The sequence below is a fragment of the Ochlerotatus camptorhynchus genome, unplaced genomic scaffold (genome assembly GCF_037179485.1).
Source record: "Ochlerotatus camptorhynchus isolate MF236.1 unplaced genomic scaffold, CSIRO-AGI_Acam_v1.1 ptg000433l, whole genome shotgun sequence".
NCBI classification, from domain to species: domain Eukaryota; kingdom Metazoa; phylum Arthropoda; class Insecta; order Diptera; family Culicidae; genus Ochlerotatus; species Ochlerotatus camptorhynchus.
In genome coordinates, this window is record NW_027040919.1 from 2,621,722 (window position 1) to 2,649,550 (window position 27,829).

Genomic DNA, 27,829 nt, shown 5'->3' on the forward strand with positions numbered 1-27,829 from the left:
CACCGAAAACATTGATTGCTTGGGCTGCGCTGTAAAAGCAATCGAGATAATAAAATCGTTCATCAGATTCCTCCTCGAGTTCCCCAGAGTTACTCTGAATTGCTCTTAATTTCTTACTGTCTTCCCCCTCGAGCGGCATACTATCGATCAGCAGGATCATAGCAAGCGTCGTAGTGGAACTAAGGATCGGAAACTGCATTTGAAGGTGTTGACAACGGTTAGGGAAAACCCAGCGCTGTCAGATTATGATATCGCCAAGAAATTCAATGTCAGCCAAAGCACCGTCAGAAGGATTCGTCTACGAGAAGGATTTCGATCTTTTCGGGCCAGTAAGCAACCAAACAGGACACTGAAGCGGAATCTACTGGACAAAAGACGTGCCGGAAAGTTTACAATGAGGTTCTTACAAAGTACGAAGGATGCATCCTCATGGACGACGAAACGTACGTGAAGATGGATTATGGGCAGCTTCCCAGACAAACAGTTCTATAAAGCCACTGGTCGAGGTGATGTCCCAAGCAAGTTCAAATCGGTTTTAGCAGATAAATTTTCAAGAAAGCTTATGATATGGCAAGATATTTGCAGCTGCGGACAAAAAAAAAACAGGTTTTCGTGACAAACAAGACCATGGATTCCAAAATGAACACGCCTGGAAGGAGTGCCTGAAAAAACGCATTCTTCCGTACATTAAGGCACAGAATGGACCCGTACAGTGTTGGCCTGATTTGGCAAGCTGCTACTACAGCGGAGAAGTTCTACAGTGGTATTGAGACAACGGGATGGATTTCTTCTAAAATTACATCAATCTGCCCTCAATTCCGCTCAATTGAGAAATTTGGGCAATTGTCAAACAGAAATTGAAGAAGAGTGGAAACGTGACCCGGGATGCGACAGAGATGAAGAGATAGTGGAACCAAACGACCGCTCAGGTTAGCCAACAGAGTGTCCAAAATATGATGAGTGGTATTATTATTATTATTATTATTATTATTATTATTATTATTATTATTATAGTCCATCTGACTTGATAGTCTCAATGAAACATTTAAATCTAAATGTAGTCACTCATTAAAAATTAAAAATTGGCCAATTGAAAACGATGACGAAACCTGGAGGCATTGATGTCAAAGTCAAATAGGTCAGAGGCTTCGGTGAATTGATGAATCGTGGCGACAAAAAACTGTTTGCAGCATAGTTGGTTGCATGTACTACTTCATGTAGCAAGGTTCTCGGACGGAGTGTTCGGGCAGGAGCAAACAGATTAATTTTGGGCAGTAACTCAGGAACATCATATTCTGCTTGCAAAACTTTAGCAACGAAGACGACCTGCGATATTTTCGTCGCTTAGCAAGCGTATCTGCTTGGTAGGGATTCCAGACAACACACGCGAATTTCAGTAGTGAGCGTACCAATGAACAGTAAAGGGCTTTAAAACACAGAGGATCATGAAATTCCTTAGATATCTTGAACATGAATCCAAGCTGACGATTAGTGTTGCGACGAATGCGTCTATCGACGCGCCCCCCGAAAGCTTCAACCGTTTGGACACGATAGTGTGAGTAGGACGTATACATGCGAATACGAATTGTCAAAGTCGGTGACAAGCATTGATACGAATGTTATTGTTTTGAAAGCAACGTGAATTGAAGAAAATTGAAGTAAATTAAAATTTGTTTGTTTGGCCATTATAAATACTAATTAATCTACTAATTACAGCTTAAATTCTAAATTACATAAGTATAAACCTAAATTTGAAATTCAATAACCAATTACGAGACCAAATGTAAGTAAACTTTGTTATTCTACCATGCAACTTTTCTTACCAATAAATTTGCAGCTTTGAGCTAATTCTTACCGGCAAAAGGGTGAATTTTCTACAGAGATTTCCGAAAGGTTACCCCGACCGCAACATTCTCAAAGATTTGAGGCCATTGGCATCAATATGCAGCAAGGATCGTTTGTTCGCCAAACTCGGTCGAAGACTCGAGCAACCCAAGATGCAGCTACCAGGGGTTCTCAACCTCCTTTTAGTGACGGTGCACGGACACGGTCTCGCGATGACGTATCTACCGGGGAATTCCAACCTTCGGTGATTGACGTAGAACACGGTGAGGAATACGATTGTGTGGAATGTAAGCGGCCCAACAATGCCGAGTTATACACGGTACAGTGCGGGAAATGCAAGCACTGGTGATCATTTCTCGTGCGGAAAGGTGGATATTGCTACAGTACGATCCAGTGATTTCATCTGTGTGAAGTGTGTCCCTCCACCCCCCGCTAGCTCGAGAACTAGCCGGTCTAACACTTCAAGTTCTCGGCGTACCCAGATGGCATGGGAACTGAAGAAGTTGGAGAACGAAATGCGTTTACGGGAACAGCTGGAAGAAGAGCTGCTGCAAAAGGAAAAACTGCTGATCGAGAGGACGATGAACGAGAAGCTGCAACGAGAAAAAGAATATTTGGTACGGAAGCACGAGCTGCTTCGCCAACACGACGATGATTTGGCAAGCGTGCGAAGTGGACGAAGCAGTCGGAGCCAGACAAGCAGCCGACAGAAGGTGGAAGCGAACAACAAATATCCACCCACGGTGACCCCGCTATCGACTCACACTCTACCCGATCAACACCACAAGAACAACGACAGATTCCATCAGACCATAGTAGTGGGCCTGTCGGATCGTCAACGCCCATGGAAATCAACGAATTTCCTGAACGTAGTAACCAGTGGGTCCCAGCTGGAATTACGGAATCGATCCCTCGCACCACGGAGAGTATTTCCATTGGGTACAGTCCGGGGATCGAAGGCGATTTCGCGAAGGAACCATTCGGACAGCAACAACGGCGTGCCGATAGTGAAGCGAATGTCCCTCTTCTACCGTTAGTTAACATCCAGCCGTATGTTCGCTTTCTGGACGAAGTACAGGCTCAGACTTCGGTGAACGCCCGACTTCCAACCCCGTTGATTGTGAACAAACATCCTAGTATCGCCCCTGTGCGCTTCAGCGGAACAACTTAGGAGCTCCCGAGGGCCAACCCAGGAAGGCGTAGCCGTGAGTACAAACCCTCCAACGGCTTCAGATAGTGGTTCCCATGTTGATCAAAATACATCTAACCGAAACTTTCTCGATAACGATCGAAATAGATCGACACCTAGTCCAAGTGTCACTAGCCAGGATAGGAGATTAGGAACACCCCCTAGAACCTTTGTACCATGTTTTATAGGGCCTCCTTTAGTAAATCCGTTAGGGCAGTCATAATTCGTACCGGATTCCGCGGATTTAAACCGAAAAAATCCACAGCCAGCCTTTCGTTCTAAGCGTGCTTTTTTTTCATTTTCGTTTCAGGCTAAAAGACTATCTAGGCGTTATATAAATGATGCGATAAATGCGTTGTGTGAAAGAAACAAAACATGAGTTCATTTTAAAGCTTCGGAAATGTAGAACCTTCGTCTATTTTTCCCTCTGTTTGGGACATACATTCACTGCGACCAGTTATTTGATCTATTGTGGTATGCCCCGTATCCTTAATATAATGCATGTCGTTTTACTCCATCACTATTGAGAAATTATGAGGTATTCGGTTTTGATATACACACTTAGAAATAACTAATTTTACACGTGACGAAATCCATCTTTGACATAAAAGATAAGACGTAAACAATCATGTCATGTAATATTAAGTGCTCCGAGACTGAAAAGTACGTTTGGTTGAGCTATATTTTGCGTCTGTTATGACTCAAATTTATGTCAAAGTTGACGCTCGTATATGTCACTCTCAGAGCACCTAAATTTACATGAATTTTTCTAAGTGTGTAGTTGTCATTTTTGCTTTAATCGCAAGGATCCGACTCTAATCGAAAGGTCCCACTATTTATACCCTTCGGAGTGTTGAGACACCCTCTAAAGGCGCGCCCCTTTGACAGTTAAAATTGGATTCCTTAGCAACAAAATTAAGCAATTGCCCCGTAACGTGGGTAGATCACCTTTTCGTGGTACGTTACGGGATGTAAGATCTACCACCGATTGCTAGTCCTGACTACTTCAAACTAGGGGAACAGGATTTTTCAGTAATCCAAGGAACACATCTTAGTCCTTGTTACTTTTTATGCCTTGTTGATAGTGACAAGACTCGGCTTTGTCTACCGAGGATGATCTTGAATCAAGGAAAAACTGAGGTAGTTAGTCTTCATCTATGAGATTTCTAATCTTCTATTAGTTGTTCTCTAGTTTAAAGTGGTTAAGACTGGGGTTCTGATGCATGGTCATTATCGGTGTCATTCCTTAATTTTGTTGCTAAGGAATCCACTTTTGACTGGCAAAGGGGCGCGCCTGTAGAGGGTGTTTCAACACTTCGAAGGGAATAAATAGCGGGGCCTTTCAATTACAGTCGGATCCTTGCGATAAATGCAAGAATGACAACTGTAAAAGAAATCGAATACATTATCATTTCTCAATATTGATGGAGAAATACGACATGCACTAAACTAAGGACACGGCATATACTACAATAGATTAAATTACTGGTCGCAGTGATTTTAGGTCCCGAACAGAGGAAAAAAAAAGCAATGACACCGATAATAACCATGCATCACAATCCTAGTATTAACCACTTCAAACTAGAGAACAACGAATAGAAGATTAGGAATCACATAGATGAAGAGTAACTAATTTCCATTTAATCGATCCAAGTATCGAATAAATCAGCGTTCATCTCAATGCCAGAAATTGCTAATATCGTAGCAATCGAAACTGGAAATAACTTAATTAGAAAGCCTCCTCTTCTGGCCAAACCAACCGATAAATTGATGCACCCATTACTCTACAATCATAAACATAATTGTTACCGGGGAGCAAAAGCCTCACCACCACGCAATATAACGCACATTTATGGTTATGCTCTCGGCTAGTAAGTACCGAAATCCAACCGCCTACCAGTGCACTAATACAATATGCAATTGTGCAATTGCACCACCACTGACTGATCGACCGACCAACTACTGGGGGGTACAATCAGCTCTGAGGCAAAGTAAGTATGGTGCTGAAAACCAGACCATAAAACAAAACACACAACAAACGAAGATGCACCGAACCGCGTGCTCTAATCACACCTCGAACCAATGATCAAAAAAAAAGTGCAACAGTCTTGGAACTTGGAAACCAAAAAAATGTCGGTGTTCAGAAGGCATTTTTCCGATCCGATTCAAAGGAAAGCGAAAACGGATTTTGCGGACCGGGCGGGTGCTATGAAAATCAATGAAAGGGAAAATTAATGAAATATGGCTTTTCTTCACAACGCTTTGATACGCAAAGGTTTATTGCCATCCGTTCGAATAAGTGGCGATAAATTTTGATTGCTCCTGCTAAGGGGTTGTTGCTCATACATATGCTTAAAACGGATTGAGTGCGAATTGTTTCGATTGTGAACGTTAGTCATGGTCCATCAAACGCTATCCACAATATTTTAGGATCGAAACAGTTTTCCTGAATAAATTAATTAAAGACTTTATTTTCGTGTTGTATTCCCTTCTGAAAAACGTGTCTGATTTATTTCGTATCTATAATATTTACATCTGCGAAGCAATCTTTAAATCACCTTTCCTCCTTTCATTGCAGGTATGTCGTTTGATACTGTTGTCTAAAAATAACGATAATTGCTGAATCACATTGTAAGTAGATACCATTTTACGTAACAGCCAGATAAGCTTATCATCGAAAAAAAAAACCTCAACAGTGCTCAGACACGGTCCTATGCGTCACCCCACCACGATCATATCCAATCGACATCTCACTCTCAGTCGCAAAAGTTAGGGCGAAATGGCCATGAAAATGGCCTCCACAGCGTTCTTCGCTGAACGCAAAAGTGAAATCGAAATCATCTGAAATTAACAGGCGGTCATCTGGGCGAGCAGGTAATACCCCTACGATTTCACGTTCGCCACTGCACAGAACAACACCAACAACAACGACTACTTGAGACTGAAACGGGTGAAACGATGATGAACGTACACCTCCATGTGTGTACCTACCCTCCGCTAGCTATAGACTCGATGAGGAACGGCCCGGTCCACGCGCGAAGCTTGCTCGGTTCGGTACGATTAGCTATGGATTCACGTAGGAAAATTCATTGCATTTGATGACAAAATTCATGGCTTTCGGATGAATAACTTCATTGCGTTCAGTTGCAAAAAACAAAAACGGAAAATCAAATCTAGCAGGTGGAATTTATTTACAACTATTAGCTAGGAAAAGATGCAATACAAAATGAGGATCTTACCGGTTTCTTATACGGCGGGCATCCGCTGCTAACCCGATCTTGGTAAATCAGCCACAAAGTACTCCGCCGGAATTTGGTGGAAGATGTTCTGCATGATTGCCAGCAGGATGTCCTCGATGGTTTTGGCAATGATGGGTTTCAGAGCTTCCGACACCGGTCGCCAGTTGTCGTTTAGGTACTGATTGGTGCTGTCTTCGAGGACTTTCACCCCCTCGAACAGGTTTCCCATGTTCAGCTTCAGGCCGGAAATGGTAAAGTCCACTTTGCTCCCGGTGACGTTGTAGAACACGTGATTGTCCCGTTCGTACAGGGTTGTGGTTGTCTTCATGATGATGTCCATGTCACCTGATTTGAAAGGGAAGATTTGTGATTACATTTCATTCGGATTATGTATTGCAGAGTTTACGTCGTTGCCATCATAATCATAATCATAGTCAAAGTCAGGTTTTAGGTTTGTTTATGTTCCTTATCTCAGTATTGATAGGGGTCGTTATTCCCTTTGAAAACGATTTATGCAGGTGCTTTGATAATTTTATCAACGTATTCACATTCACTAAAAGAATTTAAACTACCTAATCTACGGTATCTTTAGACTTAATTTATTATTAAATATTACGTCTACTGTGTAACAAACACAATAAATATGTGTGGTGATTCAAAACGATACTCAAAGACCATGAGCAAATTTACGTTCTATTTTGAGCATATTAGGCAGTGATAATCAACTTTTAAAAGTGTCCAGATTTATGGACTTAGTGACTGGATTTCGAGTCTTTACAGTATCTTATAATATTGGATAATGAGAATTTGTTGCATGATTTTTGAATTTTTTGGAAGATGATATTTTTTATTATTGAACTAAGCAGTGGAACAAGAATCGCCTATTATTTGTCTGTCCCTGGTCTCGTTTTTTTTTTCAGTCAATCCAATCCAAATTCAGCTCAAACTACAAGAGGAAGTTTTAGGCGACGATTGCAAGTAGGGTAACTGATGATGCTTGGACCTAAATATTTAGGCCGGTTTCATACGACGTCAAAATGCATTTCGTATTTTTTTTATGAATTCAACATTTAATTGTGTGCTTAGGGGAAATATCTACCTTTCTTGTTTTTAATAATAATATAGAAAGTTAAATATTACGAACAAATTATTTTATAAAATGTTTTTATTCAGCAAAGAATTATGATCTTGGTTGGACCTAAAAAATTATGATGTTTGGACCTATTTTTGCAAATGCTAGTTTAGCCTACATTTGTTCAAAAACTTTGTTTATAGCTTATTGGTATCATAAATAAACCATTTTTATACAGTTTTTTTTATGAATTTGTTATTTAAAAAAAAATCAACAAATTTGAGATTCATTGCGTTTTAAAAAAAGGTCACTTTCCACGCATTAGCTATTCATTATGGCTCATTTTCCCGGAAATCACTGAACCTATTTGGAACAATTTTAACGTCAAACTATAGGTGTTGTGCTCCAATTGAAAGCTATCGAATATTTTTGGAATCGGTCACCTGGTTTCGAAGATATGGCCGGAACAAGTTCCAGGGTATATGGACCATTGACCGAAATTTGACATGGAAGGAATAAAACCTATCATGCGACACTTCACATTACTTCCAAATTCGATAACAAGACCAATAGCAATATTGAGGGCCTTGGACCACATTGACCACTTCCTGGCATTTTAGGGGCTCTAAATGACAGAATATCAGAACTTACAGAAATATGAAAACCACACCACAAGTGAATTAATTCCGATTTCATAGCATTTTTTCCAAGGAGTTTTTTTTTTCGGAAATAAGTTTCAGTTAGCAATTTTTAGTTTGTAAACATTTTATTTCAAGTTAATACACACACAGAAAGTGTATGAGAAAGGCTTAATGTAAATTCATATTAACTGATTCTTTCAGCGCTTTCGTGGTGGTTCGGAAATCGCTGGTTACCCTTTCAGCCAACCTGACGATGGAATCCTTTCTGCTAAGTACCTTACGCCTAACTAGTGACGCAAGGTACTTAGCAGCTTCCAAGATTTCTTTGGTTGTTTTAGGACTGCCAGCACAGAAACAGTGCACATACAAACCTAGCTGGTTCTCCAAATCAACACTCAACACTATTTCACTTCCATATTTCTTGCCGTGGCTTCCCTTTTGCGGTCGTTTTCGGAATATTGTACCTTTTAAGTGTCTGGTATGCGCTAAGTGATTTATTTCTCACTAAAAGAACAGTCTCTTGAAGATTTTCGGCCGTATAACTCTTTTCTTTAGCCATTTTTTTCAATCGAGGAAACTGAACCCTCGGCCAACGCGAAATCGAATTTCAAATCAGCTGCGCATGAAGGATGTAAACAAACCGAAGCGCACCTAGTGGCCGTCTTAGGAAACACATAGGTCCAACTGTCATCATGATCATGTTTATCTATTCTAATTTCGTCAATTATTCAAAAAAATTAGTGAAACCAATGGCAGGGCTGGTAGCGATCACTGCTGTCAGAAATAGTGACCATGTTGAATAAATAAGTGACCAAATAGTGACTAAAAAGTAACCTAAGAGAAGAAAAGTAGTCATTATGATGGCACACCCAATAAATGTTTGATGATTTAGACTTATTCAATTAGTAGGTCTCATAAACACTTATGTACGATATGAACCTTTAAAGCGAAAGTTTATGGCCAAACCCACGGTATTAGTTAGGGTCTCTACAAACTTCGAAAATCTGGAAAACCAGGAATCCTCAGGAAATTTTTTGTTTCCATAAAATACCTGGAAGTCTCAAAGAATTTCATAATTTTCTTATTAACCCGTAAAAGCCCGGGACAAACTTTTTATTTTCAAAAATTTGTATCTCAGAGATGCCATGGCCGATTAAAATGACTTTTTTTTAACATCATTCCGGTGAGTGGTTCTTACATTTGTTGGGTGGTACTGCCCCCCCATGACCCTCCCTCTTTTATATATATTCAAGAATGTGTTGGCACGGGGGTATTTTTTTCAATCTTTATCATATATCTTACATACCATTGCGACAACATATTGATTTTTTTCGTGAAACTCCTGGCAATGATAGAGAACATTCATAAGACCACATGGCTACCATGGAACCGGTTCCGGATGTTCCGGATTATGGTTCCAAATGGTCAAATTTATTGTCTGTCATAACAATATCAAGCAACATATTAAATCACATCTACTCGACGAAATATGACCAATGGCACTCAAAACGACGTCCACAGAGCCATATTCTTCTTCTTCTTGTTCGCATTTCAAGCTTATTGCTTAGCGCATAATAACTTATTGCGTGCTCTCAACTTAGTTTATTGTTTATTGTTTATTGTTTATTGAAATATTCAACTGACAATTACTGTCTAAATGAATAAAACTTAAACTAAATAGTTACGGTCAACGGTACGGAAAAGGCCAAGTAGCAGATGACGAAACACGTCAGCTGATACATTGAAGTCGAACATATAAAAAAAGTTGTTGAATTGCCAGCTTGCCAGTTGATTGCTCGAATTGGCTCGTGTTGTGTATAATTCCGGCTCCGTGGTTCCAAAAACAGAAAGTTGCGTTGACGAAGAGACCTCTCAGGGGCATACATATTTAGCTGTGACAGCAGTGTTGGGCAGTCAATGTCACCTGTAAGCAGCTTTCCAGCGAACATAGCTTGAGCGACCGTCCGTCTCACCTCTAATGGCTCGATTCCCAGGAGACGGCAACGATCCTCGTACGGTGGCAAGTTCGTTGGGTCACGCCAGTTGAGGAAACGAAGAGCATATCTCACAAACTTGCGTTGAACGGATTCAATTCGAGTGATCCAGCTAGCATGGAAAGGGCACCAAACAACTGAACTTGACTCCAATAAGGATCGCACAAGCGAGCAGTAAAGTGACCTGAGACATAGCGGGTCACGAAACTCGTCGGCAATTTTGAAAATAAAGCCCAATTGTCGATTAGCTCTGGAGATGATGTCATTGTAGTGGATTCTGAAAGTGAGTCTGCAGTCCAAGGTAACGCCGAGATCCTTTATGTGCTCTACACGAGCAAGACAGTGTCCGTAGAGAACATAGTCAAACATGATTGGTTCGATTTTTCGGTGATAGGAAATAATGTTACATTTTTCTTTGCTTAGACTCATCAAATTTCTTGAGCACCAGTCAGCAAAAATACCTAACATATTCTGGAGATCCCAGCAGTCCGAGAGGCTTTTAATAATTTTGTAGATTTTCGTATCGTCTGCATAGAAAACGCGGCATCCTGATGGTATCAGCAAGGCGACATCGTTTAAAAAGATCGAAAATAGTAGCGGTCCTAGGTTACTGCCTTGCGGGACTCCCGAGTTGTTTGAGAAAACATCCGATTCCGACGCGCCAATCTTGACATGTACATAGCGATTCACCAAGTAAGATCTGAACCAATCCACAGCAGTTGACGAGATGCCAAGTATCTCCAGCTTGGCCAGCAAGATACCCAAGAAGTTCTAAATGCACTTCCACAGTTATTAATTGAGAGCTTTCGATGCCAATACCAATGCATGAATTTGTATATTGTGTGGCAAGCACAATGATACTCTCCCAGGGAAGTCGAGAAAATTTCCAACCCGAAAGATTCCCTCGACCGGACTGGGAATCGAACCCGCCGCCTCCGGCTTGGTAATACCGTGCCTTTACTGACTAGGCTATGAGGCCCCACAGAGCCATATGACCACCGTAAAATCGGTTACGGATATTCCGGATTATGGTTCTGTATGGTCAAATTTGATATCGCTCATAACCATACCAAGCGACATATCAAATCACATCTACTCGACGAAATATGACCAATGGCACTCAAAACAACAACTATAGAGCCATAGGGCCACCGTGGAACCGGTTCCAGACATTCCGAATTATGGTTCCGTATGATCGAATTTTATATCTCACACAACCATATCAAGCGACATATAAAATCACATCTACTCGACGAAATATGACCAATGGCACTAACACAACAATAACAAAAACTATATGTTCAACATTATGGTCAGTGTTTAGAAAATCATCCTCATATATCATTCATTAAGTGGCCTCCCAGAGAGAATAACAGCACTGTTTAGAGACTCACGGTGGCACGAGGACGATCATCTGGTACTGTAGATACAAATTACCAATTGTATGAAATGTAAAAAAAGATAACAGTACTAACTATGAGTAACTCCAAAATATAAAGCAATTAATTTTTGTACCTCATTGGTGATTGCAAGTCAAAACTCATAGGTGAATTAACTTATGCTTGAGATTTGAGTTTTTGAGTTTATCCAAAGCGGATGCAGGAAAATCCGTTGTCTATCAATTTTTGTTTCTAATATTTAAAATATTTGGTTTAAAATTTATAAAGAGACATAAGAAAGACGATGCAATTATATAAACTGCCTAAGATACTCAAAACCGTTTCAATTGATGCCGAATTCCATCACTTACGTCTTGTGGAAGGTGACCAGCTTCCAATCGGTTCTCCATTTGTTCTATCGACAGTTCTTCTGAAAGAATTCGCAAAAAATCGGAATGTCGGCTGGGATTTGAATTTTCCCAATTTGGGTACAGCTCTATGGAAATTATGTATGCATTCAGGCATCCAATGTCAATAATTTCATAGAAATTTCTTTTGCTCCACACCGGAGTTCTGCTTGCATCGGTTGTATTTCTCGTTCCTTGATCTCCTGCATCGACACCACCCTTGGCATGATTGTAATATTTCACAACATCCGGTTATTCAATTCGAGGATCTGTTTCTTGGATGCTTTTTGAAGTAATCAAGACGATGGGTTCTTTCTCTTGTCATAAATGTGCTGAATCCTTGAATGATTGAATTAGACTCTCGTCCTTTTGAATTAGAAATTCTGGTGGAATGAAGGGTTTGTTTGATCTGACTGTTCCTGTATAGTAAGTGCTATTATACCACAGGTAGTTGACGAGGTCTATGGATGAGAATAAATTATCTGCTTTTACCTCCCTCCATTCATTCAAATATGAAGAGACGAGATCAGTGACCACCCGCATAGCTTGATTTTTTTCAGGCATATTATTCACCTTGCCCGTATATACTTGCAAGTCTATTATATATCCTTGAATTGAAGAACGAACCTATATTTTGATCCCATATTTGCCGGGTTTCGATTTTATATAAACGCGGAATGGGCAGTGTCCTGTGGATACGAAGAAATTTAAAGCCGTTTTTATCAAATCGTGAACTCGTTTTATACATATATCAAGGAAAGCAGATCTGGCCATGAGAACTGGGGTAAGTGAGCTAGTTTTTGGTCCTAGTGATCCTCTAATTGGCCCTACCTTTATTTTTTTTTTATTCATTCTTTACCAAATTTATTTAGATGCACGATTAGAATATAGATTTTGTCGTAAATCTATGCAAAAAAAGCCAAGACAATTTATTTTAAATTTAAGTTAGGCGCTAGGGCAAAAAACTGAAGAACTTGTGCCATAATTGGCACACTTACCCTATTGCTTATACAATCCGCCAAACGTTGCTTATAAACACTTGTGTAAAAGAATTAAATACAAACTACATTTTCTTTCATACTCTTAAGCAATATTTTAATTTAAATCCTTACTCACCTCTGAAAAGGCACAGTCGTTCGTCTACGGTCAAATTTTTGGGAGTGACGTAAATAATATTTCATCGAGTAGATGTGATTTGATATGTCGCTTGATATGGTTATGAGCGATATCAAATTTGACCATACAGAACCATAATCCGGAATATCCTGAACCGATTTTACGGTGGTCATATGGCTCTGTGGACGTCGTTTTGAGTGCCATTGGTCATATTTCGTCGAGTAGATGTGATTTAATATGTTGCTTGATATTTCTATGACAGACAATAAATTTGACCATTTGGAACCATAATCCGGAACATCCGGAACCGGTTCCATGGTAGCCATGTGGTCTTATGAATGTTCTCTATCATTTCCAGGAGTTTCACGAAAAAAATCAATATGTTGTCGCAATGATATGTAAGATATATGATAAAGATTGAAAAAATACCCCCGTGCCAACACATTCTTGAATATATATAAAAGAGGGAGGGTCATGGGGGGGAGTACCACCCAACAAATGTAAGAACCAATCACCGGAATGATGTTAAAAAAAAAGTCATTTTAATCGGCCATGGCATCTCTGAGATACAAATTTTTGAAAATAAAAAGTTTGTCCCGGGCTTTTTACGGGTTAAGGATATTTAATTTATATTTTAAAGAAAACAATTAATTTTAAAATACAAGCATTTCATTTGTCTACTTATTTTCATTCACATTTTGAACTTTATAGATTCACAGTGGATTAATCTTCAGTAAGAAATTTTAAATATACAGAGGCTTGAAATGTTTTTTTTTTTTTTCTGAACTTAAAAGCTATGATACTTTAAGAAATTTTCAAGAATCTGGAGTCAAATTCCATGCACAGATTCAAAGACTCGAGGAAGTTTTTTTATAATTTCGAAGGACCTCATTCCAAGGGACCTCTGGAAAAAAAAATCATTCCGAAAAACATCAAATGCAATCTTTTTCTGAGGCATAACAACTGCTCACGACTTCCTTCGGAAGGGAAGTAAAGCCGTTGGTCCCGGCCCATGTTGAATGGGTGCGATATCCTACGCAGGTGTGGAAGCTGCCTTCCTGCACATTCGATTGCCGTCAATGCGGAACAGAGACCGACAATTGCGTCAATTGCGGAACAGAGACCGACGTTAAATAAAGGAAAGAATATCAAATGCAATCTGCTTTCAAGTTAGTTCTGAGGAATTTTTAATTTGAAGGAACACTCTTGTGAACTTCACCGGAAAATTCCAAGGGCATTCTGAGGATAATATGGGTGGTAAAGTTTGTGGAAAAAAAACGAATCCGGAGCACAAGTCCTTGGAATTTTTTGAAAATACTAAAAAGAGGATTACAATTAAATGTATAAATAACTCCAGGACATCTTCAAAGGAATTCAGGAAATACATTCAGGAGAGTTTGCCAAGCAAATTATGAGAATAAATCTAAGGAGTTTGTGAGGAGAAATGCCAATGAATTGTTAGGAAATTTTCAATGTGAGTATAATTCCAAGGAAGGAGTGAGATTCAAAAGGAAATCTGAAATGAATTCAATGAGTACTCGGAGAATCTTTTCAAAGCATTTCTAGTTGTGGAGAATTTTAAGGTAATGCCAAGGAAAGCTAAAAGAAAATTGAATTCTGAGGATAGCTTCATAGACATTTTGAGGAATATTTCAATGGAAATCTCCATTGAATATGGAATAGACTACTTTGAGGTCTTCAGAACCACTTGAAAGTTCTCAAATTTTTCCTGAAATTAACGAAACTGCCTTGAAGTTCTTCTGTAGTTTGAGAAACTAGCCTGATGCTCACAATACTTCTCAACAAATTCTGAACTTTTTAGGGCTTTCCAAAGTTTCCTCTATTTTTCTAACGATCATGGATTTCCTTTTAAGGTTTAACAATTCACTGAAGTTCTCTAAACTTCTTTCAAATTTTTGTGCTTTCTCTAATGTTAACGGAACTGCTTTGAGGTAATCCTCAAAACTTCTCTAAAGTTTTGCAGTTGTTGTACTGCGCTGAATTTAATTGAATCGTCTCAAAAATGTTTAAGCTTCAGTGAACTTCTGAACTTATGCGAAACCTCAAATAACTTTTTAACGTCTCTGAAGTTATCTGAAAATCTGGGAACTGCTTGAAATTTCCCACTAATTTTCGGAAACTAAAAACTCTAACTAAAATTCCTCCTATTTTCTGAGCTCCCACATTTTGCTAACGTTCATAAAATTTCCTAAAGTTCACGGATCTCATCTTAAGCTCCAATAGATTTCTATGAAGTAATGTTTCTGAAGACTACTGTCCTTCAGTGAAGTTTCCGAAGTTTTTTCTGAATTTCTGTAACTTTTATGCTCTCGCAATTTTCATGGAATTAGAACGAAATAATTTATAAAGTTCTATGATTTTCACTGAATTTATCAAGATTTTTCTGAAGTCATGAAACTTTCATTAAATTATCGACACTAATTTAAAACATCTTCAATAGTCTAGACCTTCCTGGTGTTACTAAAACTGCCTAAACGATTACTGAATTTGTTCTACAGTTCTCTAGACTGCCCTGAATTTATCAGTATGTTTTAAGAACCCGCAACTTTACTGAAATTAATTAATTTTCCTTGAAGTTTGGACAATTTCCCTTAAGTATTATAATCATTATAAACACTCACTAATTTTCCATAAACTTATCTATGCTTACCTGAAGTCTTCTAAATTTGTTTAGTAATCCAGCAAATTTTCTGATATACATTCATAATTCCTTGACGCTTCTCACGTTTTCGGATCAATCATAGAATTTTTGGAATATCACATAATTCCATGGAACTCCTTGTAAGTCGCTGCAAATTTGCTTAAGTTAATGAGATGGTATCTGACCGTCCTCGAAGTATTCGGAACTTTGCTGAATATCATGAAATCATCTAAAAATATCTAAAATTATTCTTCAAGAGTTCTCTGGAATTTCTTAAAGATATCGCTGCTTGTTATAAGCTCTCGCATTTTTTATTAATGCAACTTCGTTGATGTTCTCTAATAAACATAGCGAAATTTGTGCATTATTTTAAGTTCTTGAAATCCCCATGATATAACACTCTTAAAATACTCTCACGTTTACCGGATGTTCATACAATTTGTATCACGTTCCAGAAATTCTCTAAAGTCTCCGGAAATTCATTGAGTTTCTCGAAACATCTTTAAGGTTTTTAATATTTCCTTGAAATTATTTCAACTGCCCTTTGATTCTCTGACCTGTCTTGATGTTCTAGAAGCTTCCCTAAAGCTCTTAGCTCTATTGAAGATCTCGGTTCTGCTCGGAAATAAACACCGTACACACCTTTAAATGTCTCTGGACTTCTGTGAACTTCTAAACTTTTAATAAATTCACTGAAGGTCTCCGTACTTCCCTGAAATTCGTGGAACATCTTAAGGGTTCTCGATTTGTTTTTCAGTACATCATGGAACTATCCTGAATTATCTATAATATCTAAATTTACGATTATAGATCTTTAAACTGTTCCAAAAGTCTAGACTAAACTTACGGGAACTGCTCTTACGATCTGAAATTCCCCAAAGATCTCTATTTTCTGAGGTGCTTAGAACTTCTTAAAAATTTGCACAATACCCCTCAAGTTTTATATATGTCTCAAGTTCGCTTGACACCTGTGAAGTTCTCTGAAATTCTAGGAACTTCATAAAAGTTCCTGAAAAATCTCGTATGTTAAAAGAACCGCTTTGAGGTTCTTACAGCTTCCAGTAAGTTCCCCATTATTTCTGCGTGTTAACTTCCCTTATGTTCCTGCAGTTTGTTTATGGAGCTTCACTGAAATTCTCAGCATTTCCTTTCATTCCTCAGAACTTCTCCAAAGTTAATACAATTGTTGTGAAGTTAATGGGACTGCAATGAAGATCTTTCATAAAGTTAAAAACGAACTTGAAATAAATCATTTATTTTTTTCTTTATACTGGCATTATGAAAATTTTCAATATCTTGAATCATGGATCATGGAATACGAAACTTCAAACCATTGCATATTTTTAGATTTTAGATTGACTTACTAGGAAAACTCAGCTAATTTTATTTAGAAAAATGAGTAGACACCCTGTAGATAGAGAAAGACGATTAAACGTCACAAAGCAAAGAATGATCAATATTGAAATAAATTCACGCTAAAAAGAAAGTTGAAAATAGTGACTGATTGCAAGAAAAAGTGACTTTAGTGACTCGGCCTTAAAAAAGGAGACTGGCCTGAAAAAAGTGACCAAGTCACTAAAAAGTGACTCGCTACCAGCCCTGCAATGGATAAATGGCGTACTAACGTGTTGTTTACATCTTACAGCAGTATTATCATAGAGGTAACTCTAAGACTAGAAGGTCCCGAAGAAACGTGCTCAACTTTTCGGCTCAGCTCTGGTACTATCTTCGGTCCCAAGCTAATCGATGCACCCCTCGAAACATAGGAAAATCCACGAACCCCTTATTTTATCTGTCAACTTTCATAGCGAATCAACACAAACATTGTGTAGTACTAGAATTTCGACTAGAATAGAGTACGTTAATCGATTTGCTTGGGGCCAATAGGCTACCCTAGTAGCACGCTTGTCACAAATCAATTGTAGAAACTTATATACGACTTATTTTAGTCATAAACAAGTTGCTATAACTAATTGTGATGAAAGTGTGCTACTCGGGTAGTCAAGTAGTAAGCCAATTTAAAATCGATAGTTTCGATAGATCCACACTATGACAATAATAAAGAAGTTATGCAGATTTTTGTCAGCCAGATACAGATTAAAAAGATTTTTTGCCATGAAAATACAAATTGAAATTGGAAAAACAAAATGTGGCAACACTGACTGTGCACAGTGGTTGAAAAGTCCATTTTGACGCTCTTAATTAATAGCACCATGGAGAGTGGGTTTAGAGTATTTATGTCTTAAGCAAAGTTGATGAGTATAATATGCTACATCTTTTGAAGGCATGGGTTTTGTGATTAATCCCCCTAAAAGTGAAATGGAAAATTTATTTTTTCACAATATCGAGATAAATGATTGATGTCTTCAGCAAAGTTGTAGAAAAAATGGTTACAAACAACTTTGCTGAAGACTTAAATGTCGTAAATTCCACTCAAATCGAGATAGAGAGCGTTGTTTGAGGACGGACCCCCAAAAACACGTTTTTCATAAAAACATATATTTTTTTTTAATTTTAGGTCTTCACTATGTTCAACAAAGTTAATTGATATACTAAAATAAACATCTTTCTAGAACATACTATACCTGCATCATTTTAATAGGATGAGTTAAAATGATGAATTAAATTAAAGTGATAAATTTTCTTCTATTTTTCACATATTTTGGACTTGCGTATCTTTCTTAGGTGCAAGAAGGTGCAGATGAAATTAAATGCATCTAAAATTACATTAAAAGAGCTTTCAAATGGTGGTAAGCTTGTCCGTCCACGACCGTCTGCTGGAGAGTTGTGATCAAAACAAGTATCCATATCTTTACTCTGTTTTATGATATAACCAGTATAAAAAAGATAATCAACCTCAATATATCCACATATTTTTCCCAATTAAAAACTTTTTGTTTGATTGGTTTTGCATTTTTGTTGTCAATATTTTGTATTGTATTCAATTATCATCATTATTATCATAATCATAAGCATCAATATAATCATTATCGTTTCCTTTAGCTTCTTCTGCTAGCAGCTGTTTAGCATCACTCGACAATGGCTTCTCGTGCTTTTTAAGCTATCCACGAATGTTAGTAATCAATGCACTGATGATACTAGGAGCCAGTTAGCCAGAGCTAGCATGTTTGGTCCAGAGCTTTTGAAAAAAGTCGCACATCGTTTTCATGGGTTTTCCGACATGTGCAGCCACATCCGGCATAATATTTACATATATGGCATAACACTGGAGTACCTTCTCATAAACGCAGTTGAATTTTGATGATCGGCCTCCACTCGTTTTTGATCATAGTGACAAGAGATCACGCTTATCAATTTCAACTTAAATTGAATCAAGAAAAAAAAGATCATTAGCACTTGTTGTGATCTAACGATGAATGGAAAAATTTAAAAATTTCAAATAAATTAAGCCCTACCAGATAATGCCATTTTACTTCAAAGTCTTGCTCTCGTAGCTTCCTCTGCTGTCCGGTTTCTTTGGCAGAATTAGTCTCTCTCTCCTTCGCTTGGTTTCCGCAGTTCTTTTATCTTACATTATTTCATATACTTTCACAATCGCTTCACGCTTGAGGAAAAACAGTGATGAGCACTATGGAAAAACACTTATAGACTCACAAGTTTAACTGAATTTGACAGATTTTTCGTTCTTGATGCTTCAGTTTTACCTTCTGAGAACCGTTTGAAAAGAAGATGTGTAGTTCTTGAATTTAATAAGCTCTGAAAAGTGGGAAGTTTGTTTATGGAGCCGGTTACTATGGAAAGGAATTTATTACGCGGTATAAAACAAGTATCCCCTTGTTATTTACATGACTTCTATAAAGCCTATCAACGGGTGTTTGTTTTGATCACAACTCTCCAGCAGACGGTCGTGGACGGACAAGCTTACCACCATTTGAAAGCTCTTTTAATGTAGTTTTAGATGCATTTAATTTCATCTGCACCTTCTTGCACCTAAGAAAGATACGCAAGTCCAAAATATGTGAAAAATAGAAGAAAATTTATCACTTTAATTTAATTCATCATTTTAACTCATCCTATTAAAATGATGCAGGTATAGTATGTTCTAAAAAGATGTTTATTTTAGTATACCAATCAACTTTGTTGAACATAGTGTAGACCTAAAATTAAAGAAAATATATGTTTTTATGAAAAACGTGTTTTTGGGGGTCCGTCCTCAAACAACGCTCTCTATCTCGATTTGAGTGGAATTTACGACATTTAAGTCTTCAGCAAAGTTGTTTGTAACCATTTTTTCTACAACTTTGCTGAAGACATCAACCATTTATCTCGACATTGTGAAAACATAAATTTTCCATTTCACTTTTAGGGGGATTAATCACAAAACCCATGCCTTCAAAAGATGTAGTATGTCATACTCATCAACTTTGCTTAAGACGTCATTACTCTAAATCCACTCTCCATGGTGCTATTAATTAAGAGCGTCAAAATGGACTTTTCAACCACTGTGCTGTGGGGCAAAATGCTCCTACCGAATACATGTCAAGGGAACATACATTTAGGCTTTATCTTCGTCCATTGAATTCCAATGGTTTACGCCTGATGGTTATGCTATCAACACTACAATTCGAGGGGCGCATTGTTCCCCACATAGAGGAACAAATATCAGTGAAAATAAGTGCTTTGTTTCTATTAAACATATGAGTTGAGCTAGCGAACCAAAAGATGAAGGATATTCCTAACAGCTTGCATCAATCAAATAGTTAATTTTGATAGTATTCAGAGATACCAGCTAGGGGAAACGGATATAATGTAGGCCTAAATGCCCCTAATTTGGGCCCATGCATAAATTCAGCAATGGACTAAATTTTCAATAGCGACCAAAAATACCCATTAGTTCCGTCCCAATGACGCGTTCATCTTGATAAAATTGATAAATAGCAGATTTTTAGCGATGGGCCCAATCTTAGGTCCATAGGCCAACATTAGAGCCGTTTCCTCTATTTCATGGATTAACTTTTCTTGTGTGAATTTCTGCCAAAATTGTTTTATCAATATTTTAAACTTCAATTGACGTTCATTAAACAGATTGTTGGTTTCATTCACATCGTAGTGGAGATGGGGGTTAAATGCCCATGGTAAGGAAGATCTCCGTTTAATCCACAAACTGAATCGATGTTTAAGCACAATACCATCTATTAGGCTGTTTACTTGATATTACAATTGATATGCTTATGGAAAATTTATAAATTGGTACAATTGAAAAGCCCTACGAAAACATGTTATCAGAACACTGAGGAGTAAATGCGCATACTGATTTCATGTCAACAAAGCGTACATTTGAGCTTTATCTCTGTTCTTTCTCTATTGAATTCACGCCTGAATGTTATGCTTTCTACACTATAATTTGCAGGGCGTATTATTCCCCAATCAACCACATCATTCAAGCAGTTAAAATGACGTTTACTACAACTCGAACACAGCCGGCGCCGGTGGTGTAGTGGTAAGCGTGACTGCTTTCTCACCCCAATGGGTCTGGGTTCAATCCCAGCCGAGGTCGGTGGGATTTTTCTGAGGCATAAAAATCTCTGGTCACGTCTTCCTTCGGAAGGGAAGTAAAGCCGTTGGTCCCGGCCCATGTGTGTTGATGAATGGGTGCGATATCTTACGCAGGTGTGGAAGCTGCCTTCCTGCACATTCGATTGTCGTCAATGGATGGCAATCGATGTCCGTCGGTGATTGGCACTAGATTGCGGAACAGAGACCGACGTTAAATAAAGGAAAGAAGACCACTCGAACATTGAAATAAAACATTATGTTGAGATTTTTTCTTCTAGAACCACGAGAAAAGTAGCCATCATTTGTGCGTTTCATAAAAAAATAGAAATTAGTCGATACAGTTTTGTGGAATCGCTGGTAGAAAGTCACGCCAAAACTGCTTGACAAAGTGGTCAATTGGGGTAACACATTGACACGGTAAAAATAACTACTATTTTTCGAACAAACATGCCATTCGATCTATTGAGCCAAAAGGTGAAGGATTTATCTAACAGCTTGCATCAATCGACACCATAACAGCCTGACATTCGTAATCAAGATTTAATAAGAAGATAATACCGGTAGGAGCTTACCACCATCAGGGGTGTGAACAAAATTTCTGACAGCGTGGTCTGAAAATGTTAATGTTTTGTCTACAACATCCTTATGCACTAGGTAGTGTGACGTCACATTTGCTGTTGTATTGAAATGAAGGAACAAAAGAGATGGTTCAACTTTCCTCACCATCCCAGTTGATAGTTATGAAATATGGACAGTTTTAGCGAGGTGACATTTAGAAAATGATGATCGAAGAATATTTCAAAAAGATGAGGAAACAAATAATTTACCTTTTGTAGAACATTAATTTTGGCTATGTTCAGAGACACCTACTGTTTCAGGAAATTGCTACTTTTGCGTGGTTTTGTGACAAAATTGTTTTTCAATCTCAACAATTTAAAATGATTTTCTCCATTTTTTTTTACTTCATGTAGTACGTTTAAAGTTTAACGTAAGGCATCATTTTTTTTTGCCATCAAATTAAGTAGCAACTGCCTGTCAAATTAAGTAGCAACAAACTTAAGAAAATGCTCAGACTTAGGTAATTCATCATCAGTTAAATCTCAAATGGATCCAAAATTAAATTCTAGGAGTTTGAATTTGAAACATGGTAAAATGCACCCAGAATAAATTTCATACATTTAGGACTTAAACATGCTCAAGATTAAGATTTAAAAATTTCGTAACAATATTGAAAAGTCTGGTTATTATTTGTCGTGATTCTGATATTTGAAGAGAAAAGACAGTAATAAAGCATTTATTCAGAACATTTTTTTATTCGATGCATCGGACTAACAATCATTCGGAGTTAATCGAACTTTAATTCTAATCGAAAGAAATGAACTCCAAACTTGAATGATTGTGTCGCTGTTTGTAACTAGACAATAATTGAATTCAGTTTTACAAAAGCATGTCCATAAAATCTAGATCCATTATTCAAGATTCCATATGATACAATAAGCTTTAAAAATTTTGAATACCGTAATCATGGGAGAAATTGATCACTTTTAACGAAAATAAATAAATTATTGAAAAACTAATGGTATTTGAATCAGTAGCTATGATGGCTCCTTCGCCCTGCATTATTTATTACAATATTGGATGTGTTGTTTTTTGGAAATCAGGAAATTTTTGAAATCTTTAATTGAAATATATGGGGTGAAATTGATCAACCTCTCAAATGACTTCCCAGTGCATTTCTAGTAATTGTTCTTATAAAATGTGGGTTCCCTAAATCCGATTCATATGCTAAAACCCTTGTGTGAAAAATGTTTTCAGCAAAAACGCCATAAAAAGATGCCTTAAACCGAAGACAACAAATCATGAAGACTGGCAACTCTTCCATTTTCTCATACATACGCTATGAGACAGGTACAATCGCGTCATTGTCTTCGCTTAAACGCACAGTTGCGCCTAAATGTGGGCAATGTAATTCAAAATAACAAATAATTTTGCCAAAAAACCTGGATTTCTTGATATTTGAAACATTTTACCGCAATTTATTAGGTAATTCGAATTCATTGACACTTAGTTTAGTAAAACATGATTCTTGAATGGTAATGGCATCAATCGTTGCAGTCCTAAGATCGTTTGTTTGGATGTTGATATTGTTGCTACTTAACGTCTGCTCTATAAAATTGACATTTATGCAATATTTTTTTGTTAGGAAAAACACATCAAGGCAATCATTGGAGTCTCATGATGGTATACTTTTAAGATTTTTTTATATCTATCACCAACCATGCTTTTTTTTTCCTTGATTTGTTTTCCGTCGATTTTGTTCTCCGTGCTGAGCACCAATGTTACCGACGCCAGGGAGGCATCTCCCACACTTGGACCCTTCCTATCCAGCTTTCCATGCTCGGTAATGGCGGCCTGTTTGTATGAAAAAATGTATCCTTCACTGTACTATCTGGAGGTTCGGATTTTGATCCCTCCCTTTCTCTCTCCCAGGAACAGAAGAAAATGGAACAACATACGCCCTCCAGTTAGTGTCAAAAAGTACAGTATAGGATACATATATTCATACAAACAGGCCGCCATTATCAAGCATGGAAAGCTGGATAGACCTATCAACTCATGAACCGGAGACCAACGACTTTACTTCCCTTCCGAAGGAAGGCGTGATCAGAAATGTTATGCCTCAGAACATCCCGGCGGTGCCGACTGGGATTGAACCCAGACCTGCTGGGGTGAGAGGAAATCACGCTTATAACTACACCACCGACGCCACATCAATCATGTTATACGTGACAATCAAAAGTGCAACGCATTATGATCACCCCGGAATAAAGTACTTCCTGAACAACCTACAGTCTTGAAAGAACATTGAATTTTCAAACAGTTGGAGATCCTCAGAACTTGATCAACCTGAAGTCTTGGAAGAGAACTTTACTAATATCTTTGTATTTATGGAGATCTTTTGAACATGTTCTGCTGTCTAGGAAGGATGGCTGAAAAAATATCCTGTAACTTAACGTTACATCTACAAAACTCCCTTAAGTTTTCCAAAATTTCCATATTTTGTCAATATTTCTTAGTTCTACGAAGATCTCTAAACATCTTTGCACTTCTGAAAAGACACCTATCATCTACAAATATTCTTAAACATCTGGAAAGTTCCTTGAAATTTAACGAAGCTCTCAAAACCCCCAAGAAGTTCATGGAGCTTTTTCGATTTAAGATCTCTGACAAACTGCAACGAAGTACCCTATACTGAAGCGAGGATCCCTGAAGTTCCTAGAAGAAAATTCCCTGAACTTCTTCAAAATTCCTTACACTTATAAGAAGTTTTACGCTACGAAATTCGCCAAACTTCTTCAAACTTTTAAGAAGCTTCTTAAACTAAAATAAATTTTTCATTTCTACGCAGTTTTCAGAACTTTTCCAAGTTCCTTGTTTCTACGAATTTTTCTGTAGATTTATAAAGTTCCCAAAATTTATAATAAGTTTCCTCAATTTCTACGATGTTCCCTGAACTTCTTAGAAGTCCATGAAGTTCCTAGAAGTTAAAGAAAAATCTCTGGGCTCATTAACAATTTGCAGAGCTTGTAGACGTCTTATTATGCCATGGATTAAATATCGATATGATATAATTTATCAAAATAGCTTCTTCTAGTCCAGAACATAATGGACTTTAGAAAAGATTAGTAACATCGAGCTTGACAAGCTTTACAAAATACCGCTGAATAAAAAAAACACCAAAAGTTCTGGGGGAGGGCTAGATAATTCTGGAGGGGGCCTGGTCCCCTTGGCACCCCCAGTAGCTACGCCAATGAAGGTGAATAGCTATGGAAACCTTATTTCTGATTGATCTTTCTATCACTTCGAAATTTCAAGGGCACAAATATCAGTTCCCACACAATAACGAAAGTAGAACTTCACATTTGCTGCTCTGCAATTTCCTGAGCTATATTGCAACAGTGCCGAGATTTGTGCTCTAGAAAACTTGAAGTGATAGGACATATTGTGGACTCATCAAAGAATCACCTTCCAGAAAATTTTCACCATCATATCAATTAGCAGCAAAATTAAATTTGAGCTTTCAATTAACGGATTATCTGTTATCGAAGCTAAGTTTTCAGTTACCTATGCCCACATCTGAACATTTTTTTTTTTGTATATTACGTAACTACACAACATGAACTACAAGGAAATGATAAACTTTGCATAACCAACTGTTTATGTTAATTCCTATACTATGAGGATCAGTAGCTCGTGTAAACTTTGACCAAGCCTGACACAATGTGCATAGTAATAATTTCGCACCACTCTTCTTTCATTGTGCCTTTTCATCGGCCACACTACAATGAACTGCACGGAATACCGAAACATCACCCAAGAGACCATGTTTTCAGTGCTCAAACTGCGGTAAATAATAAACCCTCCAAATCCAAATTGAACACCCGCCGACTGCAGAAAAGTTCGTTCATGATTTCATGAAGCCATCTGCCATCATCTCGGTCATCCAGCCAGAAAATATCAGCGAAAAATAAACTACGTGTCATTTCCCTAAAGTCATTATTACCTCGCATCGCACAAAGATCGAAATCATTTGTGAACGCCGCCAGCACACCATCATTCGAAGACGTAAGCTAAACCTACACTTTCGAAATGAACCGAACAGCAGTTTACGGTACTGGTTCAAACTCTGGCGTGACTTTGCCGGAGGAATGAGTAACGAAATAAGACGATACTGGCCGCTGCATTTGCTACGCGCCTTTCTCGAGGGTGTATTGCTAGCTGTTCACGATCCTGCGCTCCCGGTAGCATCACTTTACGAATGTATAAAATATACTCAGTTTGGGGGCAACTCGGCGTCGTGTTGCGCCTAACCGCCCTGAAAGAGTTTCATTACAATCACGGCATTCACGGTGAAAATGATGTCCGCACCTAATTCACGGCGAAATGATCAACAAAAATGAAGGATTTTCGACTTCGGCTGCGAATGATGAAGTTTTTCTGGATGACCTTTGGCGGCATTAAAAGCGATTTCATCCGTGAACTGATGGAATTTATCTGTGAGAATATTCATTTCGTAATTTGTGCTAACTATAAGATCAAACGAAGTTGGGTTCTCAGATAATGATTGTCACAATTTCATTTTTTTCCCAACAAAGCAATTATCAAATCCTATCTTTGTGTGTTGTGTTCCATAAATAAACTCATTTGAAGTTTAATAATTTATTTGTTATTGATACCACTGGAATTAAATGGTCAACATTCAATTGCTAACATCATAAAATTGTTGTAATTGTAAGAACGAGCTAGTATATTTCCATATAGTTAAAATTAATCTTACCAACCAAATTTGTCAATGATACAATGAAACAGCTCGCAAGAAAACAAAATTTACCCCCGCAGTTATACTATCCTAACCGTTTCAAATACCGTTCGGCACCGTTTCTGCTGCTGTTGCTGCAAGCTACAAATACTATAGCCGCATCATAAATACGACGAACCGAACCGCAGCAAAAACACTGTCCTCCGCCTGCAAGATAGAAAATTTCGCGCCCATCGGAACGGACGGAACGCAAAGCAGAAACGCTGATGACCTGCTCGACGGATGCGCTCCTGGTACACAAACGTACTCGGCGCAATCTATTGAACTTTTTGTAGTTCCCCTTGATTTGCGGACGTGTGCGTCTTATTTGTATCGTCGTCGTCGTCGTCGTCGTTAGCCGCCGGGAACACTCAGGCAATCTTGAAGCGCAACGTCGTTCGGTCGTTTCGCTGTCGGTAAACATTGAATATAGAATTTCGATGTTGATTTCACTGTCGGCGAAGTGCATGTGCGGTTCAGCATAATTTAATTTGCCGTGGGTATTTGTTTTTAATATTCTTATTGCTTGTGAACCTTTAGAATTATCTTTGGAATTCATGTTTTACGTTTCTTGCAACGAAGGGTATACATATTGCTTGGAAAAGAGGCCCGGAGAGCCAAGTGTCATTGCCAGATTTTTACGCTGGTGTGCCATAACATTTGGATCGCCACTTTTTTACATTAGACGCTTATCATAGCAAACAGAGGTTGTACAAAATTTTCTACTTAAATGACAGTTGATAGCAGAACAAATCAAAATCAAATGTGTTATCTGTCTGTTTCCTGAATCCAAATGCCTTGCTTCTTTCTGCTGTGGTGAATGTAATAGATAATAATGATCAGCCAGCTCCGTGTCAAGAGGAATATCTAGATTGTGGTATCCAAACGCAGACAGGGAGTTACTGTTGTCAATGATATTGTTGGAATCAATCCAATAGATTAGAAGACGTGCGCGTGGGCCTTATGTCGTTTTCGTTTTTGCGGTGTGGCTGCTACACTGCCGTACACCTTTAAGGTATAGATATCGGATGCACCTTTGTTTACAAACAAATTATATTGAGCTGTCGATGAGTAGCGCATATCCAATGCACGACTTGTAAATATTTACATAATTGACAAATCTCATGTAATCATTTCGATCTTTGAAAACAACACGAATGAAAAAAAAGACATACTGTGTCGGAATCTGCCATGTAATGGCAGAGTGTAATGTCAATAAATGTAAATATTTACGCAGTGTACATCGACGAATTCCTGCTTACACTACACCGGTGCTACACCGCAAAAACAAAAACGACATTAGCGACTTCAACATTTTTATAAACTTCAAAGATTACAAATCCTATTCCTTGCAGATCCAAGGGGTAATCAACTCTGCACACTGTGCGGAAACACAGCACACGCTAGGG

General features: G+C 38.0%; 2 protein-coding genes across 2 annotated transcripts in view; one reads left to right on the forward strand and one right to left on the reverse strand.

The window, feature by feature from the left end:
• Positions 1-27,829, forward strand: part of LOC135711522 (muscle-specific protein 20-like) — a 169,595-nt gene that overhangs the window by 21,054 nt on the left and 120,712 nt on the right. The gene's annotated exons all lie outside the window — the stretch shown is intronic.
• Positions 5,734-27,829, reverse strand: part of LOC135711518 (protein takeout-like) — a 43,962-nt gene continuing 21,866 nt past the window's right edge. Inside the window, exon 5 of the mRNA XM_065234387.1 lies at positions 5,734-6,618. Within this exon, the coding sequence (XP_065090459.1) occupies positions 6,302-6,618 (317 nt within the window). The 3' untranslated portion in view covers positions 5,734-6,301. The remainder of the gene's footprint in view (positions 6,619-27,829) is intronic.